This window comes from Schistocerca americana, chromosome 3 (genome assembly GCF_021461395.2).
Source record: "Schistocerca americana isolate TAMUIC-IGC-003095 chromosome 3, iqSchAmer2.1, whole genome shotgun sequence".
In the NCBI taxonomy this organism is placed as follows: domain Eukaryota; kingdom Metazoa; phylum Arthropoda; class Insecta; order Orthoptera; family Acrididae; genus Schistocerca; species Schistocerca americana.
Genome location: NC_060121.1, coordinates 889233925 through 889254128, shown reverse-complemented (window position 1 = coordinate 889254128; position 20204 = coordinate 889233925). Strand labels below are relative to the sequence as shown.

The window sequence follows — 20204 nt, the reverse complement described above, 5'->3', positions numbered from 1 at the left end:
CAGTACTGCCAACAGATTAAAAAAAAAGTATTTTCCTTGTACATTGTATGTTGTTGCAGGATTTCAATCAACGTTGCATATGGTACTCATTGCAACACTTTCTGATTTAGACTGTTACTGCATTGGGCAAGATGTAGAGCATCTTTTCATTCTGTTCAGTTGCATAACTGTGCTGTAAGAGTTATGCTTAATTTTGCTTTTCCCGAGATGTTTTCTCTATAAGAATATATTCAGAATTCATCAAAGTCCACCCTCACTTCCCACACCTGTACTGAATTGCCTTCTGTGCACTGTACCGTGCCAAGTGACTGGATTAACAAAGATGAATTTTGAGTACAGGTTTGTCTTCTGTGGTTGATTTTTAATGCACACAACAAACCACTAGCAAAGAATTTAGATGTGATGCCACTTCTAGGGGATACAGTTCTAATTTGTGTACATGCAGGATTTACTTCAACCAATTTTGATGTACTAGTAGGTTTCATCAGCTAAGACTGTTTCAGCTGATACATATATTACATGCTGCAGTGAAAACATTATACCAGGACCAACGGCAAGTTGATTTTTATCTTATTATTTTCCAGGAAATAAGTATTTTCCTAGTCAAAGAACTAGTACCTGTGATCATAGGAACTAGTTAAGTATATCATTGTTTTTCCAGGAAGTTACAGGTGATGCAAAACAACAAATGATTAAAACATTACATTAGTATGGAGAACTTTTAATGAGGCACATACACATGTTGCAATCAGTAAGGCATTTGGGTGCCTTGCATATAAATGGAATCAGATACACACAACAGTATGTTGTACAGACCGCTAATGGCATCTTGTGATAAATTATCTTATGTCATCTGCATAAGATACCACAGTCTTTTATATAAAACAAAACAGCATGGGATCTTATGACTAGATTATCAGTGACTCATGGTTGGAGCCTGTCAGCTGACTAATATCTAGGTGTAACTTAGCAGATATATGAAATGGAATGATCACATAGGCTCAATCATGGGTAAAGCAAATGGTAGAACTCACTTTATTAGCAGAATACTGGTGAAACACAATCAGTCCACAAAGGAGATTGCTACAAATTGATGTGTCTTCTGCATCTACATTTACATCTATACTCTGCAAACCACCACGAGGTAACTGTACCAGTTATTACGGTTTCTTCCTGTTCCATCCACGTATGGAGAGTGGGAAGAATGTTTGAATGTGTCTGTGCATGAAGTAATTATTATTATCTTTTCTTAGTGATCCCTATGTGAGCAATATGTAGAGCATTGTAACATATTCACGGCATCACCATTTAAAGCCAGCTTTTGAAACTTTGTTAATAGACTTTCTCAGGATAGTTTACATCTATCTTCAAGAGTCTGCCAGTTCAGTTCCTTCAGTATATCTGTGACACTCTCCCATGGACTTAAACCTGTGGCAATTTGTGCTGCCCCTCTTTTGTAGATTGACTGCATTTCCCCAGTATTCTACCAATAAACTGAAGTCTACCACCTGCTTTACCTGGTATTTATGTGACTTTGCCAATTAAAACAGTAACTCACTGACAGTATAGTCATAAGATACTCCGTTTTTGCATTTTGTGAATTGCAAAATTTTACATTTTTAAACATTTAAAGCAAGATGTCAATCTCTGCACCATGTTGAAATCTTATCAAGATCACACTGAATACTTATGCAACTTCTTTCACATAGAGCTTCATTATACATAACTGCATCATCTGCCAAAATCCTGTTTATACTATTAATACTGTCTGCATGGTCATTAATATACAACATGAACGGCAAGGGTGGGTCCCAACACACTTGTGTTTAGTACACCCAAAGTTACCTCTACATCCAACAATGACTCCATTCACAATAATATGCTGCGTCCCCCCTACAAAAAAGTTCTCAATCCAGTCACAAATTTCACTTGATTCTAGGTTTGCCATATGTATGGTGTTAGCCAGAACAATATGAAATTTCCCTGTTTTGTTCCGGGTACAGTGCACTTCTTTAACTGTGCGCCAAATGTTCCTATTTTGAACATGAGGTTTAATGACTTATATTTTTTAATCTTCCAGTAGCAGATTTTACTATGCAGATTATGTTTTTCACGCTAGGGTGTACATGTGATGTCAGCTGAGACAGAGTGGGACAAATGTGATGTGCAGTGTGTGCAGTCTATTAACAAAGAGATCAACGAGACCTGCCAAGTTCTGGCTCGGCAGAAGTCAGTCAACTTCGGCTAAGTTTTATTACTGGGTCTTTTCAATTTCGAATTGTCTGTGATATGGAATTAGGAGCAAAAAAGCACCATCATTCAACATGAAACTTTCAATTTCGATTGGAGACTTGTTTTGGCATAAGTCGATATCGCTATGTAAGTGCGAGCGTAGTACTAGCACTGCGTGACGGGAGTGTGGCTTGTTCTCCTAGCACCACACCCCCATAGAATTTTTTTTCTTTTTGTGAACAAGCTGTACTTCGACTCCATGCAACACAGCACATTGTTTTGTTCATCTTGGGAGCAGGTTCAACACTTTATTGCAAGCCATCATACATTTCACGTTTTAGAACTTATTTCTTTGTGGAAGTAGTGTGTTCAAAATGGATGGGACTGCAAAAAATTCCACAAAACAAAAATAAGATATTCCAACCAGCACACACCAGAAAAGAAGACCACAAGTGTATCATTCAGGAAAAAGAATTTCCAGAATACCTTACGTGTTGAAAAAACTGGAGAGGGATTTTCCATTTCACATTGTGGCATAACCAATGTTGGGCATCATTTTAACAGTGTCAACCGCAAACAAGACGCTTGACATCGGTAGAAACCACACTGATGAAAACTCTCTAGTACAAGGTGAACTCTGTTGAAGCAACAAGGTACATAGTAGGTGCATGCTAATTTCAATATTTCAAATGTGAGGCATTAATTACTGGTGTTTTGGGACCAAATAGAATCAATAATTTAACTCAGAAGCTGAAGGACAGCAAGTTTTTTTTGGTGTGGGGTTTGACACTTCCAACAAAGGTAATCAAAAGTGTTATCATATTTGTGTAAGATACTTTGATATGCAAGCAAGCACGTCCCACAGAATTCTAGATTTCTGTGGGGGTTCTGGTGAATCTGCATCTGCAGTGTCTGAGCAGATCTTGAAAAGGATTCCAAAACACAAGCCGAATTTGTCCCAGATTTCAAGTTTTACTGCAGACTATACAAATGCAAACTATGGGAAGAAAAACTCTGTTTATGTTCACTTAAAAAGAAAAATTGTGGTGTAGTGGAATCAAACTGCTACGCACATATAGTGCATAATTGCTGTAAATCTGATATGAACACTATGTCAACTGATAAAATGTTAGTAATTCTGACTTTCAACTATTCCTAAAATTCAGTTAAAAGGGTACCTCAGTTGAAAGATTTCTTTCAATTTGTTGATACAGAATACAATGCTTTGTTGAGACATGTACCTACATGTTGTTTATGCATAAAGCCTGCCACAGAAAGGTTGCTGAAAAATCTGCCTGCAATTATATCATACTTTCCTAGTGTAGATGATTGCCCCAGCTTCATTAAGAACAATTTGATAGGTGTGTCTGGTTCAGGAAAACAACTTACTTGAATGGAATTATTTCTACAGTTTTCCTTGCAGTTGACTGACAGTTTTTCAAAGGGTGAACCCAACTTAGAAAAAAATGAACTGACAATTTGTGAAGTATATCATGTGTTGGAGAAAATAAAAATGGAGTTAGAACATAGGATAAACGATCTGTTTTTTGGCTATAAGGTGCAACAGTTGCTAGATAAATTGGAATATCTGATCCCAGGTGAAAAACAAACGAAACTGGAAGAATGCAGACATATATATGAAGTTTGTCTGAAATATTTAAATACATGGTTTGATTTTGATGAGAGTAATGTTTTTTCCTTAATGGATTGCATATCACTTGGGGGGGGGGGGGACACCTTAGTTTCAAAATACTTTGAAATTAGCTGAATCACTTTGTATTGTTGATTTCCTTCATGCATAATATGTATTCATAGGTTGCTATGGTTACTGATTTGTTTTGGAGGGAAGGCAATGGGCATTTAAAAGCAAAGTTAGCCACTATGACAAGACCACAGAGATGGGTCTACATTATAAAAATGATTGGCACATAAAATTGTGCAGTGTTTTAGATGTAGTTACATTTGTTTTGAGTATATTTCCTTCAAATGCATTCAAGGAGAGTGTTTTCTCCACTATGAACATTAAATGGAGGGATGAGCGTAACATGTTTAGTTGATCCAATATAAAATGAATTGTACACTTATTTTAATTATGATGAAAGTTGCAGTGATTTTTATAAGACAGTACTGTCTAATAAAAAAATGTTGAGAATTGAAAAAAATGTTGAGAATTGCGTGCTAACTGAAAAGTACTCCATTGTATTGAGTGTACTATGGAAAAAAGTGCGGTAAACATAATTATTCTAAAAAATGTCAGAGTTGATAAATGTATTCCTATTTTCCCTCACTGAAATCTGGCAACCCTACTTGATACCCCATATTATCATACTTTTGACAACAAAAGTAGGTGTGGTTTTGAGTGAAATGCTTTTTGCGTATCAAAAAAATACCGCCTCTACCTGATTGCTTTAATCCAAAGCTTTCAGTATGTCACATGAGAAAAATGTGAGTGGGTTTCACATGATTGATGGTCCAGACTGTACACCAATTAAGTTCCTTCCAGAATATGCTGATGCAATAGCTCCATACTTAATCATATACAACGATTCGTTCGACGATAGATCCATACCCAAAGACTGGAAAGTTGCACAGGTCACACCAATATTCAAGAAAGGTAGTAGGAGTAATCCACTAAATTACGGGACCATATCATTAATGTCGATATGCAGCAGGATTTTAGAATGTACACCGTGTTCGAACATTATGAATTACCTCAAAGATCTGTGGAAGGTTTTTCACACTGTACCACAGAAGTGCAGCCTCTAGTGAAATTGCATGCTGGCATTCCCCATGGCAGTGTTACAGGCCTTTGCTGTTCCTTATCTATATAAATAATTTGGGAGACAATCTGAGCAGCAGTATTAAGTTATTTGCAGATGACGCTGTCATTTGTCAACTAGTAAAGTCATCAGAAAGTCAAAACAATTTAGAAAAGATATCTGTTAGGTGCGAAAATTGGCAATTGACCCTAAATAGTGAAAAGTGTGAGGTCATCCACATGAGTGGTAAAAGGAATTTCTTAAACATCAGTTACACAATATATCAGTCAAATCTAAAGGCCCTAAATTCAACTAAATAGCGAGGAATTACAATTATGAACAACTCAAATTGGAAGGAACACATAGAAAATATTGTGGGGAGGGCTAACCAAAGACTGCATTTTATTGGCGGGACACTTAGAAAATGCAACTTATCTACTAAGGAGACTGCCTACACTATGCTTGTCTGTCCTCTTTTAGAATACTGCTGCTTGGTGTGGGATCCTTGCCAGATATGATTGACAGAGTACATCAAAAAAGTTCAAAGAAGGGCAGAGGAATTTTCTCAGAAATTCCAATCACCAACTTTTTCCTCCAAATGCTAAAATATTTTGTTGATGCTGACCTACATATCACCGTGATAAAATAAGGGAAATCAGAGCTCGTACGGAAAGATATAGGTGTTCGTTCTTTCTGCGTGCTATACGAGATTTAAATAATAGAGAATCATGAACGTGGTTCGATGAACCCTCTGCCAAGCACTTAAATGTGATTTGCAGAGTATCTTTGTAGATGTTTTCAAAATCCATGATTGCTGGCACTGAGGAGGTCATTCTGTTCAAGATACCTAATTAAATGTTCACGATACCTCATTATGTTTGAGCTTAGAATATACTGTAAGATTCCACAACAAATTGATGTCAAGGATATTAAATGGTAGTTTTGTGAATCACTTCTACTACCGTCCTTGTTGACATGTGTGACCTGTGCCTTTTTCCAAGAACTGGGCACAGTTTCACGTTCAAGTGATCTACGACAGATTATAGTTAAAGAAGGGGCTAATTCAGCGGCAGATTCAGTATAGAATCTGACAGGGGTTCCATCAGATCCTGGAGCTTTGTTCAGTTTCAACGAGTTCAGTTGCTTCTCAACAACACTGACATTAATACTTATTCCATTCATCTTTTCTGTGGTACGAGGATTAAATTGGGGTAATTCTCCTGGGTTTTCCTTTGTAAAAGACATTTAAAAACAGAGTTAAGCATTTCAAGCTTTTGTTTTACTACCCTCAATTTCAATTCCTGTCGCATTCACTAGGGACTGTACACTAACTTTAACACAGAAAGGGGTGAATTATGGTGCCACAGAAGTCTTTGGTCTTTTTTGCCAAATAGCAATAAAAGTCTGCCAGATAGCCAACCAACATTTAAAAACAAAAGAATCTCTGAATGACAATTCTTGCCACTCAGTAGATGAATTTTTAGATATGAAGTAGTAAAAATAAAAAAAATAATTATATTATGTAAAGAAAAGTTATGTTAAACTTTCATGTTCCACATTAGTACAATATGTTGTATTCATGACTATGGAACAAGTATTAATGTAATGCGACTAACAGTCTACCAGAATCTCTTTGGGTCCTGTGAAAGACCACTTAACAGTATTCTGCTACGGCAGTCATTGTATGCATCATGCATTGCACTCTCGACAGCCAAAGGCAATTCATTCAGCTTCTCTCTATACAGCCATACACTTTGTTTTATGCCCATAATGCAGTAATCTCTGTTTCTTTAGAAGTTTCTTTACAGTGACTGTATAACTTGGAGATTCTCTCCAATTATGAACTGTTCTACTGTGTACATATCTATCCAGTACATGGTAAACTTTTCTTTTACATTTGAGCCAGAGTTCCTGTACATGTTCCTGCTCTGTGCTGAAAGTTTTAAGTTCCTCAGTGAGATACGACACTACTGATTTTTTATCTAGTTTACTGAACATATCTATATTTCTGCTTGTTTTGGTTGTCCTTTGTACTTTGGTAACCACTGTAGCCACAATCACATCATGGTCACTGATGCCAGTTTTGATGTGCACATCCTCATAGAGGTCAGGTCTATTTGTTGCCATTAGATCCAATACACTTCCTTCATTAGTGGGATTCCTAACTATCACTTCTAGGCAGTTTTCAGAGATGGCATTTAGTACTCTTTCTCAGGAAGTCTCATCATGCCAACCACTAACAAAACTGTAATTTTTCCAATTATTTATTGGGTGATTAAAGTCCCCACCAATTGTTTACAGCATGATTGAGTAAATTACATACAAGTGAACTGCAGTTTTCTCTAAAGTTTATGCTTACATCAAGCGATAAGTCTGGCAGACAATACTGAGTCTTTCCCACACAATCTCACATGCAGCTTCAATTTTTACGTCAATGGATTTAAGTTTCTTGTTTACTATTACAAATATACCACCTCCATTTCCCATTTGCCTATCATTTCGATATACACTTATATTTCCTCCAAAAATCTCACTGCTATCAATTACAGGTTTCAACCAGCTTTCTGTACACAGTATTATGTGATCTTCACTGCTTTTCATGAGCTTGCGATTTCAGACATTGCACATCCATACAGTTCACACGTCTGCTTGTGGAGGCCAACTGTGTTGACTCCCTGGGGCATTATGGTAAGCCGCCAAAGAACTATTGTTATTTAAGCAATTGCAAATGAGTGCTCGATCTATTCTGTAACCCGTATTGCCATTGTCCAGTCAGTGTGTCAGTGCTACACACAACCTGTACTTCATTGTATCTTACAAGTTGCTCTATGAAGTACAACCCTTCATAAATCGTGTTTGTTCTCGCTACAGCAAACTTGGCAACAAAGTGTTACATTTTCTCCATGTGTTAGTGTCAGTGCTAAGTCACCCAATAAAAATCTTGATGGAAGAAATGCTCCAATGCACCATTGCCCAGCACTTTCACGGAACAGCAGCAGGCTCTTGCCACCACTCTCAAGCAAGTGGCACCTGCTGGTTTGTGGCTGGTTACTCTCCCATCAGTGCAACTGTGGCCCTTTCCACCATATGCTGAATCGGCTGAAGATTGGGAATCCTATAAGACATGGTTACGCCAACATTTCAAGGTTTTTCACGTGGGAGATGCAAATCTGTATAAGGCTTTCTTTCTTTCCTGGCTTTCACTGTGTGTTTCTCATTTGTCGTGCCAACTTGCACCTTTGCAAGAACTGGGCAGCATCTTTTGATGAAATATGCAAGCTTCTCTCAACGTATGCAAGTCACTGCGATGCACGTAGAATTTTACCACTGTCAGAAACGCCCAAACGAATCATGCAAAGCCTGGGCTGCAGAATTACACAGGTTGCGCCATCATTATAAACTTGTCACTAGTACCCATCATGAATCCTACGCTGGTTACATGGCACGTCATGTTATTGTTCATCTGGCCCTGGATGGGGAGATCTGTGAAAATGCCCTTGAATGTGAGGATCTGACACTTATGGATGTGCTCAATATAGCACAGTCCTTTGAAGTGTCACGGGCCACAGGCGATCAGATTGATGCGTCGGGGGAGGTATTGGAAGTTGTTCAGCCAACCTTCTAGGCACACTGCTAGTGTTCATGATGACGAGGAAGTCATTGCAGCAGTAACCTTTAGACTCAGTGTCCCATGGAGCAGAGTCGGTTATGACCACAGCAGCAACAGGCCGCATCACAAAAGTGGCCGTGTGCCCATTTTCATCTCGCCTGTACTGCTTCATCCAATAGGAGTGTGCAGTGTACCCTAAGCATTGGGCTGTTTGCAACAAGTGTCACATGAAAGGCCAAATTGCTTCAGTGTGTAACTCATCCTCAAACATGGCGGACACAGTGGGATGTACCCTGTGCCAATCACTTCTCAGTGGTTTGCAGAGTATAAGTGTAGACACATTTTGTTGTATGGGTGAATGCTAAATAGTTCAGTTCATACAGCCACTTACATTTCCATTTGGGTATAGGTATAGTGTCAACAGGGGTGATTCTGAAGCTCCCCCTCCCCTAAGAGTAACACTGATCCAGGAGCCAATTTCACCCTTTTCTTTCCATTTCTGGATAAACTTATATATCATCTTGAAAACAAAAGTATCAAATAATACAATATAATTTGTTGATATGATTTCACACACTTTGTAGTTAAATTTTTCTAAAGCAAGCTCTAAATATTTGCTTATAAATTAAATTGAGGAAAACTTTCTTGGCCCAAAACGAATTCTTAACAGTTTTTTGTAGTGTGTTTTAAGGACGGACAGTTCTATTCGCAGACATGTGTATTTCAACAATACCTAGCTTATCAATATTTTACAAAACATCCAATTATCAATGGGAATCATTGAGATCCCTTTACAGGGGTCATTATTATAGTACGCTACAGTAGCATTTATCTCGTGACCATTCTGCACGTTTACAATACAACAGATTTGAAATATTGACCCCTTTTGATTATTTTAGTTACTAAACAATGAAAAATATTAGTGTGCATTATGGGTGTTTGTATGGAAATAATGTACAATTATAAAACTTTTCATTTGGCCTAATAGAAATTGATATATTTGCAAGAGGTATTTTACAAAATCATGAAATAAGGGGTCAGTCTTATCCCAGATGGCAGTAATACAGTAAACAGTGCTGGTCGATAATGCTTGTAGGAGGGTAACATAACACTGAAAACATTTAATACTATTTTAAAACTTGAGTGATAAAACCACAAGCTCTGAGATGATTTCAATAAATTTCCATTAGTAAATACAATATTAGGCAACATGGAGAAGTAACAGCATGTGTTAGTGCCTACCCCGTAAATCTTGGCTGTGACAGACAGATCTGTAATATAGCTTGAGGTCTAGGGTAGACTGGAAAGTAACAAATTGGTTGTCATGTGGTGAAAAAGGTGGTAGTACTTGACAGATCTGCTTCATAGCCTGAGGTCAACATTCACTCCATATTTATCACTTTACACTGTGAATCATTCACACTGCAACAAACATTCAGGAAAGCTGCATTACATTGCTGTTGCGCATATGATGTACGTATTTCGTGTATCAACTACGAAAAATACAAAAGGAGTGCCACTTCATAACTTCTAGCGAAAAATTGTATGAAATTAGCAGAATTATTCTTCGTGTCTACCCAATTTGACGATACCCAACATTAGACAAATTTCTGCACAAAAAGCGCACAGGGATTCAGAGATTATGAAACAATTTTTCTCATTTTTATAAATAATTACAAGATTTCGTAGTCTTCAGCGTAAACAAGTTGGACTTAGAAGTGGGTGGAACATTCGTACATGTGGGTATTTTGAATGAGTATGCATTACCACTGCCATTGGGATTTATAAATGTCAAAGCTTTTGACCCAGTTTCAACATGTGTACAGACAGCACTGGAAAACTAAAGCGTATATTTCGCTACTTCTTACTGCCTACTAGGCCCACTGAAAAGGAAACACTTTAATTGAATACGGAGAGCACAACTCACTTTTGGATATTTATCTTTTATAACCACAACTTTGCTATCTTCCTTCACAATTAAAGTAGGGTCCTTCATAGCCGTTAAAAGGCCATTTGCCCAAAATCCAGGTGTTTTTTTCGACTGCGGTCCATCATCACTTGCTGATCTTTTGCTCATCTCAAATTCAGCACTCCAAACACCCGCCACACTCAGACCAACACGTCGCATAACATGAGTTTGTTTTTGCTAGGACATCCAAAACTTTGCAATTAGGTATCGACTGTTGTGATATGATAGGTCGACGGTAAGGGCCCATCCACACGCAACGATCTGTCTGCGCAAATTACTACGCACATCGCAACTGCGTAGAGAGATCGTTGCGTGCGGACAGAAGATTTTCACCACCCTTAGGTGTGTGCAAACCTGGAAGTTGGAGGTTTGAGCGAAACCTCTCAAATCTGTGGGTTCAAACAACATCTGCGCAGACAAGTTGGGGCCTGTGGACAGGAGATCGCCGCAAATCTGGCGCGAAACAGCTGTTTGCTCAGTCTAGTGTTTGTATTTGTGCGCACAGGGCATTAAAATGGCTGATACTCGTCAGTGTTCTCGAGAGTTTGTTAGTGAATTCATTGAAATATATAGAAACTACCCATGTTTGTGGAAGATTAAAAGTAAAGAATATAGTGACCGAGACAAAAAGACAGCACCATACAATGCTCTAATTGACAAATTGCGGGCAGTTGACGCCTCGGCAAACAGAGAAATCCAGGTGTTTTTTTCGACTGTGGTCCATCATCACTTGCTGATCTTTTGCTCATCTCAAATTCAGCACTCAAAACACCCGCCACACTCAGACCAACAAGTCGCATAACATGAGTTTGTTTGCTAGGACATCCATCCAGAGTAATAAAAAAAATTCGTTGCTAACTGTTTACCGAAAAGAGTTATCCAAAGTTCAGAAATCTAGAAGAACTGGTGTAGAAGTAGATCAAGTATACCAGCCAGCGTTATGGTATTTTGATCTGCTTGGCTTTCTTAAGGTTCGCCCCGCAAATCTCGCAGTAAATTTACGTGAGAAAACTGCTTTCACTGTAGCAGCCACTGTGTACACCATTTTGCCCGCTTTCTCTGTTTCCTGCGGTTTGTCTGAATGTTTTTTGCAACACAAGTCGCGAACACAGACCACAACAGAACTTCCTCCATTTCTATATTTCAAAATAACTGAATTAAATTTTTGACGTTTACGGAGAGCGTAGTCTCTTGCCACTGATATTTCTTTTCTACACCGACAGATGGCGGACGAGTAGTAGATTGGGGTTTGTGACGTGTGAACACACCACATTTGCAGCGATCTTTTGCATGTACAGACATCTGCGCCGATGTCTCCGCAGACAGATCGTTGCGTGTGGAGCGGGCTTAAGCCCAACAACAGAGATCATCAGTGTCAGCAACAGGTCCAGCCATTTGATATCCACTATTGGATGTTATCTTCCTTCAGAGGCCTCCATGCGCTACGCTCTTCAGCTCTTGTATATTGTTCACGTAAGTTTCCTAATGTCGTCCTCCCGCTTTCTATTAGTTTACTTCTTTATAATCGTTTTATTTCTCCACCACTTCAGCTTTTTAAATTCAATTTAGAAAAAATATAGAAAGTTTACAAATAAACTGGTGATATTATGTTATACAAGTGACCTTCAAATAGTGAATGATTCACATAGGAAATGTAGAGGTCTTAATGTTGTGCTGGTTAATACTAATAGTACATCAGTGAGTGGACTAGAAGATAATTACCAGAAACTTACAAATAGGTCCAGGAAATTGATGATTGGAACAGGATCATAAAATAACAATGAGAATATGGAAGAGGGATAGAGTGCCTATAAACTAGTGTATCTAGGTGGAAAAAAATAAGACGAATAGTTCTGGAAACATACGACAGTGACATTCAGATAATACATGCAATTAGCGACCAGTGTTGATCAACATGCGGCCACCCAAAGAATGGACATTTTGACAGAGTAGATGATATCTTCAAAGTTGGGAATAAGAGGTAAGGAATTATTGGCTGAAGTGGTTTGTTGACAGGGTGGATGCAGACAGCTATCCAAAGACTTGTAAATGGGAATTTTACTGTACATGTGTGGCGTCTGGTGCAGAGTGCCCTATCTTTGGCACCTCCTTTCTTTGAACTAGTTGTTCTTGTGAACTTTCGGCGTACAGATGTGTAACAGCCATTCTTTGTTATATGTACGAGTGGCCAATAAATGTGTATTCGACATTTAAGTGTATTGTCTCTCAACTAATCTTCCGTGATAACCACAATGGTGACCCCAACATTGTCGACTTCTCATCCAGCGTTATTTGTGCTTGTTTTCGTCATTCACTCACATCGCGTTCCGGACTCCATTGTTTACGCCACAATGAATCTACCTGTGACTTTTGGTGCAAGTGTAACAAACCCTATCAACTCTGTCGCTTGCGACCATGAGTGAACAAGTGTACCTCCTTCGAACTTGGTTAAAGGTGAACAGTTATTTACGCCCTGGCACACCGGCGGCCACCTAACCTTGCCCGTTTCAACATGGCCGCCGCCTAGCGTGGCAACACTACAACAGCCACAACATGGACTGTGCCCATCGCCTAACCATAACATGGAGGACCTTCCAGTTAAAGACTGTGGTTTATCCTTCATTTTTGTCATTACCTTCGGACTGTGCCAGCAAATTTACAGAACTGTGAATCATACATTTCCATGCATGGGGTAGCACATTCTCATTTACATAGTTTCACTGCATCCCCCATCCCCCGTTTTGGCGACGCCTGTCGCCTTGGCTGTGCTGGTTTCTGCTACCTTCACACCGTTGTTGCACCACAAGTGCCTTCCACTCGCTTTAGTAATGGTGCTGGCCGTTCCACCCAAACTGGTTATCAGTTACACCGCCGTCGGCTGCACCATGACCGCCCCTTGCCCACTGTTGCTACGCCACCTGCTGTTACACCTGCGACACGCTCCTCATCAGGCGTGCCGATTGGACACATGTCACCAGTTACATGCACGCCGCCTCCTCTGGCCACTTTGTTTCGTCCTGCTCTGCACGCACCGATCTCCATCTGCCAGTGCTGCCTCAGCATGTGTTACCAGGCAGATTCCCTAAGCTACCTGCATTGCACAAAGACAATCCAAAAACTTGGTTCGCCTTAGTGGACCACCTCCTGGACATTCACGGCATTTCCGACGATGGCGCCCGTTTTGTCTGCCTGGTAAGCCATCTCCATGCACATAAGGACCTCATCAGCAACTTGCTCCTCTCACCACCAAATATTTGACGACCAAATCACTGCTTATCGAGCGCCTTTCCCGTCCTCTGGTGGAGGCGATCCATCACATGATTCACGAGGAGCATCTTGATGAACACACACCTTCGCAACTTTGGTGGCGTCTACGTGCTTTAATCGATGACCAAGCATTGCCTGACGCTGCCTTTTGGACATTGTGGATGGTCAAAATGTCTTCGGACCTGCAGCTTCATCTACTGTCTCACGTCACTGATCCACTCGAGGTTCGGTTATGCATAGCGGATCAGGCGTACACCATCATTCATCACCGACACCACCTGTAACGAACGACATCTCCACCATCCTACTCAGCTGGCACACCTGCGCCTCTAGCTCCGCATCCTGTCGGCAGAGGCGAGCACGCTTGTTTTTGCGCCTCAGCTGCCTGTCAGGAGCAGTCACCTAGCGACCTACAGGATGTACTGCCAGCGGGCTCCCGACAGCCACCGACCTCACCCGAGCAGCGGTCCGATCGGCCACCAGCCAGCCACACCGCAGTCAGCTGCAACCGCTGACCGAACCACGCCATCCCGCCAACTGGCCTACACGCTGTGCTAGTTCCGCACTACTTATGGGGATGCCACCCACAATTGCCACGTTCTCTGCACCTACCCAAATGAGACTGGTTGGCACGTTTAGGCGCCACATCTCACCCGTACCTTCATGGCGTCTATCTTGTGACGCTGCACCACTCGCTTTAGTGACACGAGGCCTCTATGCCACAGGTATCTCGACCGGCATTCGCTTTCTTGTCGACAATGGCGCCAACATTAGCATCATACCGGCCAAGCACGCTGTCAACGCACTATCCCCCACTACCTTCGCCTTGATCGCCACCACCCGTTCTCCCATTGCAGCCCACAGCTCCATCAAGATGTCGCTTCACCTCTCACCAGTTCACACCTTCCCTTGGACCTTCCACACTGCCGACATGGATGAACCTGCGATCAGGTTGGATTTTCTTCACCTTTACTAACTTTCCCCAGACCTGCAGGTTGCCGCACTCTGCCACACATCTGGCTCTACAGTTCCGTGCACACCCCAGTTCTGTATCACTTCGCTCTCCGACTCCTTGGCTACACTTTCCATGTGTGCCACCCTGGTTGAGTACGTAACCACACGGCTCTCTGATCTGTCGTACGTGCACTCGCAGATCGACGAACTCACATCCAGAACGATGAGTTATATGCCCGCAACACCTCTACCTCCACTGAATTGTCATGCTCACGGCGTACCATACATCGCCTATCTGCAGCGAGGTGGCCCAGCACACGCCCCTACAGCCTTCTCACCAACCGACCCCAGTGTCGAGCATTACACCGCCTGCTGTTTTTTTGCATCACCACGGCTGAATTTCCAAGATGCACCTACATGCACCTCTTCTGATTCTACGCGCCACTTCACTCCTGCATTGAGCCTTCCATCGCCGACTGCAGCCGATGCCCCCCACCTACATCTTCCCGGTTCATCAAGGTCAGTGAACTGACATTGCCTGTGGATACCTTCTTGACCCCTCATGCCAACTTCCGACATCCCTGTGCGATTATTGGCCATCAGTAATGGCACTTGCCATAAGATTCGCACCACTGATGGCCCACCTGTTCGTTGTAAGGCCAGGCGCCTTAACACTTCCAGATTTCTGCAGTCCAAGGATATTGTTCAGGATCTACTGGCTTCGGGCATCCTCTGCCCCTCCAATAGCTACAGGTCTTCCCCTATTCACCTTGTTCTCAAAAAGGATGGCACCTTACGCATGTTCGGGGACTAGAGCTCCCGCACCAATATTGGTTACTACCCCATTCGACATAGTCAAGATTTCACGCAGTTGCTTCATAGTTCTACCTTTTTCTCCGTATTAGATTGTTCCAAAGTGTATCACCAGATTCCTATGCATTCCAAAGACGGCTATCATCACACCCTTCGGCCTATTTGAATACTGTTACATGCCTTATGGATTGAGAAATGCTGCACAGACATGGCAGTGGTTCATCGATTCCATTTTGCTCCCTCTGCCTATGCTTACTTAGACGATATCCTTATCTTTTCTTCCTCTGCTGAGGAGCATAAAGTTCACCATGATGCAGTCCATTCGGCCCTCACTGCCAATGGTGTGGTGATCAACCATGATTAATCTCAACTGTATTCCACATCCGACAGCCTCCGACCGACGAGTTCTCATGTCAAAATCATACTTAAAGTTCCTCTACCCGAAGATTATGCTCAGCTCCATCATTTTCTTGGAATGGCAAACTTTTACCACCGCCATATTCCTCAAGTTGCCTCCTTCCAAATGGCCCTCACTGACACTCTCTCCAGCAGAACCACCGCTGGAAAACGGAAGTTGGAGTGGACCCAACCTATTGTCGACGCTTTTGTTAACCTTAAAACTGCCCTAGCCAAAGCCGTCACACTCACTCACCCTGACCCTGAGGCCCATGTCTCAATCATGACTGATGCCAGTGACTAATCTGTGGGCGCCGTTTTACAGCAGCACACCGGCAACTCCACCCAGCCCCTCTGCTTCTTTTCCAAGAAACTGACTGAGAGCAAGTGGTTGCCATTTGACTGTGAGCTACTAGCTGTGTACGTGGCGATTAAACATTTTCGTAGTGACCTCGAGGGGCGACCCTTCCTGATCTATACTGGTCACAAGCCACTTGTGGATGCTATTCGTTGTCCGGCTAAGGACCTTCCACCCAGGCGTTTCCACCATATGGACTACATCTGTCAGCACTCTTCTGGCACATGCTACATCCATGGCACGGAGAACGTTGTGGCAGACTACCATTCCTGCATCTGCGTACTAAGCGCACTGCTGAATCTGGAGGAACTTGCTCGACTACAAGCTGATGATATACAGCAAATAAAATCAGACAACGGCTCATCGCTCTCTGTCCAGCCCCATATACTGCCTGGTTCAGCGATCTCTGTCCTTTGTGACAACTCTAAGGGCACACTTCGCCCCCTGGTCTCAGCTGCGCTTTGCCATAGGATCTTTCCCGCCTTGCATGGCTTAGCTCACCCTGGGATGCAAGTCACCACATAGTTCATTATGGAGCACTTCGTGTGGCCTGGCAAGAAGCACGACTGTCATACTTGGAGCAGTGTGTGCATTCTGTGCCAGTGCAGCAATGTCAGCAGGCATGCTCAACCTCCACTGGGCAAGTTTGACATCCCGAAGGGACGTTTCTGGCACATCCATTATTATGACCATTGTGCACATGTTCCAAAATTTAAAATTGGCGAACTGGTATTGATTTGCAATCACCAGTTAAGTTCAAATATCAAAAAGGAGAAACTCAAATTTTACCCTTAATCTAGAGGACCATACACTGAGCAGCCAGAACATTATGACCACCAACCTATTATCGATAAAAACCCATCCAGGCAATAGCAGCGTTACCTGGCAAGGAATGAGTGCTACACAGTGTATGTAGTACACAGGTCAGTGAGAGTGCTGACCATGTGTAGAATGGTGTAGGAACCCAATCCATCACAGTTTGACTGAGGGTAGATTGTGATGGCCTGGAGGCTCGGCATGAGCATTATCGAAAATTCATGACTTGTCAGGTGTTTGAGGAGTGCTGTGGCGAGTGTCTTCAACCCTTGGCATAATGAAGATGAAACCATGTCCAGGCATCGTTGGGCAGCCACCCCTCAATACAGACATAAGACATTGTAGACTGGGCAGACTGGTAAAACAGGATAGGCAGCGAACTGTGGTGGAACTAACATCAGACTTTAATTTGGGGCAGAGTAGAAGTGTGTCTCAACACACAGTGCTCTGAACACTCCTTACGATGACCCTCTGCAGCCGACGACCCACGCCTGTGCCAGTGATAACACTATGTAATCGGCAACTATGACTGCAATGGACACATGACCATGGACTGGATGTTGGTGCAGTGGCAGAGCGTTGTGTGATAAGATGAATCCTGATACCTTCTTCATCATGCTGATAGGAGGGTGCGAATCTGTCGTCTTCCAGAGGAACAGCTCCTTGACACCTGTACTGCAGGATGAAGACAAGCTGATGGCGACTCCATTATGCTCTGGGGACATTCACATAGGCATCCATGGGTCCAGTGGAGCTCGTGCAAGGCATCATGACGGCCAAGGAGTATTGCATTCTGGTTGCAGACCACATACACCCCTTTATAACAACCATGTTTCCCAATGGCAGTATCATTTATCAACAAGATAATGCGCCATGTCACAAGGTCAGGAGTGTGATGGAGTGGTTCAAGGAGCACAGTGGCGAGTTCCAATTGATATACTGGCCCTCCAGGTCGCCAGGTCTGAACCTGATCAAACACATCTGGGATGTCATTGAATGTGGCGTCAGAGCTCATAGCCCTCTCCCCAGAATGTATGGGAATTAGGTGAGTTGTGTGTGCAGATGTGATGCCAACTCCCTCCAGCGGCTTACCAAGGGCTCATTCCTTACACACCATAATATGTTGCCAATGGTGGATATACTGGCTATTAGATAGGTGGTCGTAATGTGCTGGCTCATCAGTGGATTCCACAACCAAAAGCTTTTTTCCTAATAGAACCAACTACAGTACAAGATAAAGGCTTATATACTGTGTAACAGGTAAAATGTTTCAAATATCCACCTTTATGGAATAGTAACAGCAAACTGGGAACAGTTCGTTGTGAATTTTGTAAAAGCAAGAATACAGGACTCCCAAGTTCCTATTCAGATAGCTGTAATTATTCTTTTTTCAGTATTAATAATGTGTAGATTGTTTCTTACTGAGAACGATACATATGTGTGATATCTACGTATATTGTTATGTATAATTGGGATTTTATATTTTTTGAGAGGAAAAATACAAAATGCTAAGCGTCTATGAGTTTTGTACGGGAGACTCTTTATGAGGAGTTGATAGAGATGACAACAGACTTTGTCGACGAAGATTTCCTAATTTTTTTCACGTATTATTGTTCTTTCTCTCCACACCTGCAATAGATTTACTAAAGTCAATTTCTGAACTCTATGACAATGAAGTTGTGACTAATCTGTTCTGTAGGGAATGCCAATCACATTCTCCCTCCAGCACCACCATGAAGAACTAGCAGAAGTGGGATTGTCTTGGGATGAGGGGTGGTAAAGGATTTTGTCTTTTGTGGCTGTCTTCTTTCTTTCTTTGACCTTAGTAAATCTATTCTTTAATTTCTTTTCTTCCTTCTACGCCTGAAGTATCACTTTCTGTCACTGAAACCCTTCTCTTTGCTGCATATTTGTATCACAACCTGTTGTCACAGGCTGGCCAAGGGGAGCAACACATGTGTGACAATATGATTTGGACAAGTCGACGTTATTTTCGTGACATACGCATATTGTGTATGACATCAGTACACTGCACCATAGGCTATCACACGTTGTGTGGGAAGATAATGGGAGAAAGCCTGTACATGCAGTGCAACAGTATGAAATATGACATGCTAACATGAGGGTAACGTACTGAAGATAATAGTGCCATCTAGCAAGAAACCGATTAATCAACAACACAGATACGCAACAAGCAAAACAAGATCGTTTTAGTAGAGGACACGAAAATTGGGCTATTTTTAAGTAACATATTGTTTGATCAGTGTCAGAAGACATAAACGATATTTAATCACCCAGATAAATATAAATTACGATTTAAATGTTTTATGAAATTAATGACTATGGAGATAAAGAAACAGATGACATGCTACACTGGAATGCTAGGAAATACAGTTACATAAGTGGGGAAGTGGGAAGCGAATATGCCATAGGGAAGTTAAAGTGACATAGAAAACCAAAAGAAAGACACAAAAAAGGTGTGCAGCAAAGTGGGCAGGAAATCAAAAGATCTGTTAGGGAGGCACCAGGGGCTGCGACAAGAAGGTTGAAGAGCTATAAAATGGTTAGGATACTTCAGTACTCATAATGGTAGTTGTGTGATGTGATGCACCTCATGAAGAGAGAGACAAGGGTGGTTTGTAGGGTAGGTTATATCACACATAGGAACCTATGTTAGGTTAGGTTGGACCCAAAGGAGGGATGGCCCGAAAAAATTTTTTAGAATGATGGGAGGAGGAGGCAACAGGTTTAATCACATCATGATTGTGTATGAGGAGGAATGACTAACTATCCCAGGAAATGCTGTAGAGTGATGGAAGGTTAGTAAAGGACAAATTTTTTATTTGAAATGAAGACAGTATGATGTAACAGTAATAAAGGAATCATGAGACTTACTTTTTTCTGAGCTTCACTATGCTGGCTGTACCGCATCCTGAGGTGTGGCCCTAAAAAGTAAGATTGGCACATTTCTGAATTCGCCATATTTGAGTTACAATGTGATGTTTACCAGAACACGGTATTTCTATGTGA

The 20204-nt window shown here is 41.7% G+C and overlaps 1 protein-coding gene across 1 annotated transcript in view; it reads right to left on the bottom strand.

Annotated features, from left to right (window-relative positions):
* LOC124607305 (aprataxin) overlaps positions 1-10767 on the bottom strand; it is a 72993-nt gene extending 62226 nt beyond the window's left edge. The window contains exon 1 of the mRNA XM_047139599.1: positions 10529-10767. Within this exon, the coding sequence (XP_046995555.1) occupies positions 10529-10729 (201 nt within the window). The 5' untranslated portion in view covers positions 10730-10767. The remainder of the gene's footprint in view (positions 1-10528) is intronic.
* Positions 10768-20204: the final 9437 nt, after the last annotated feature.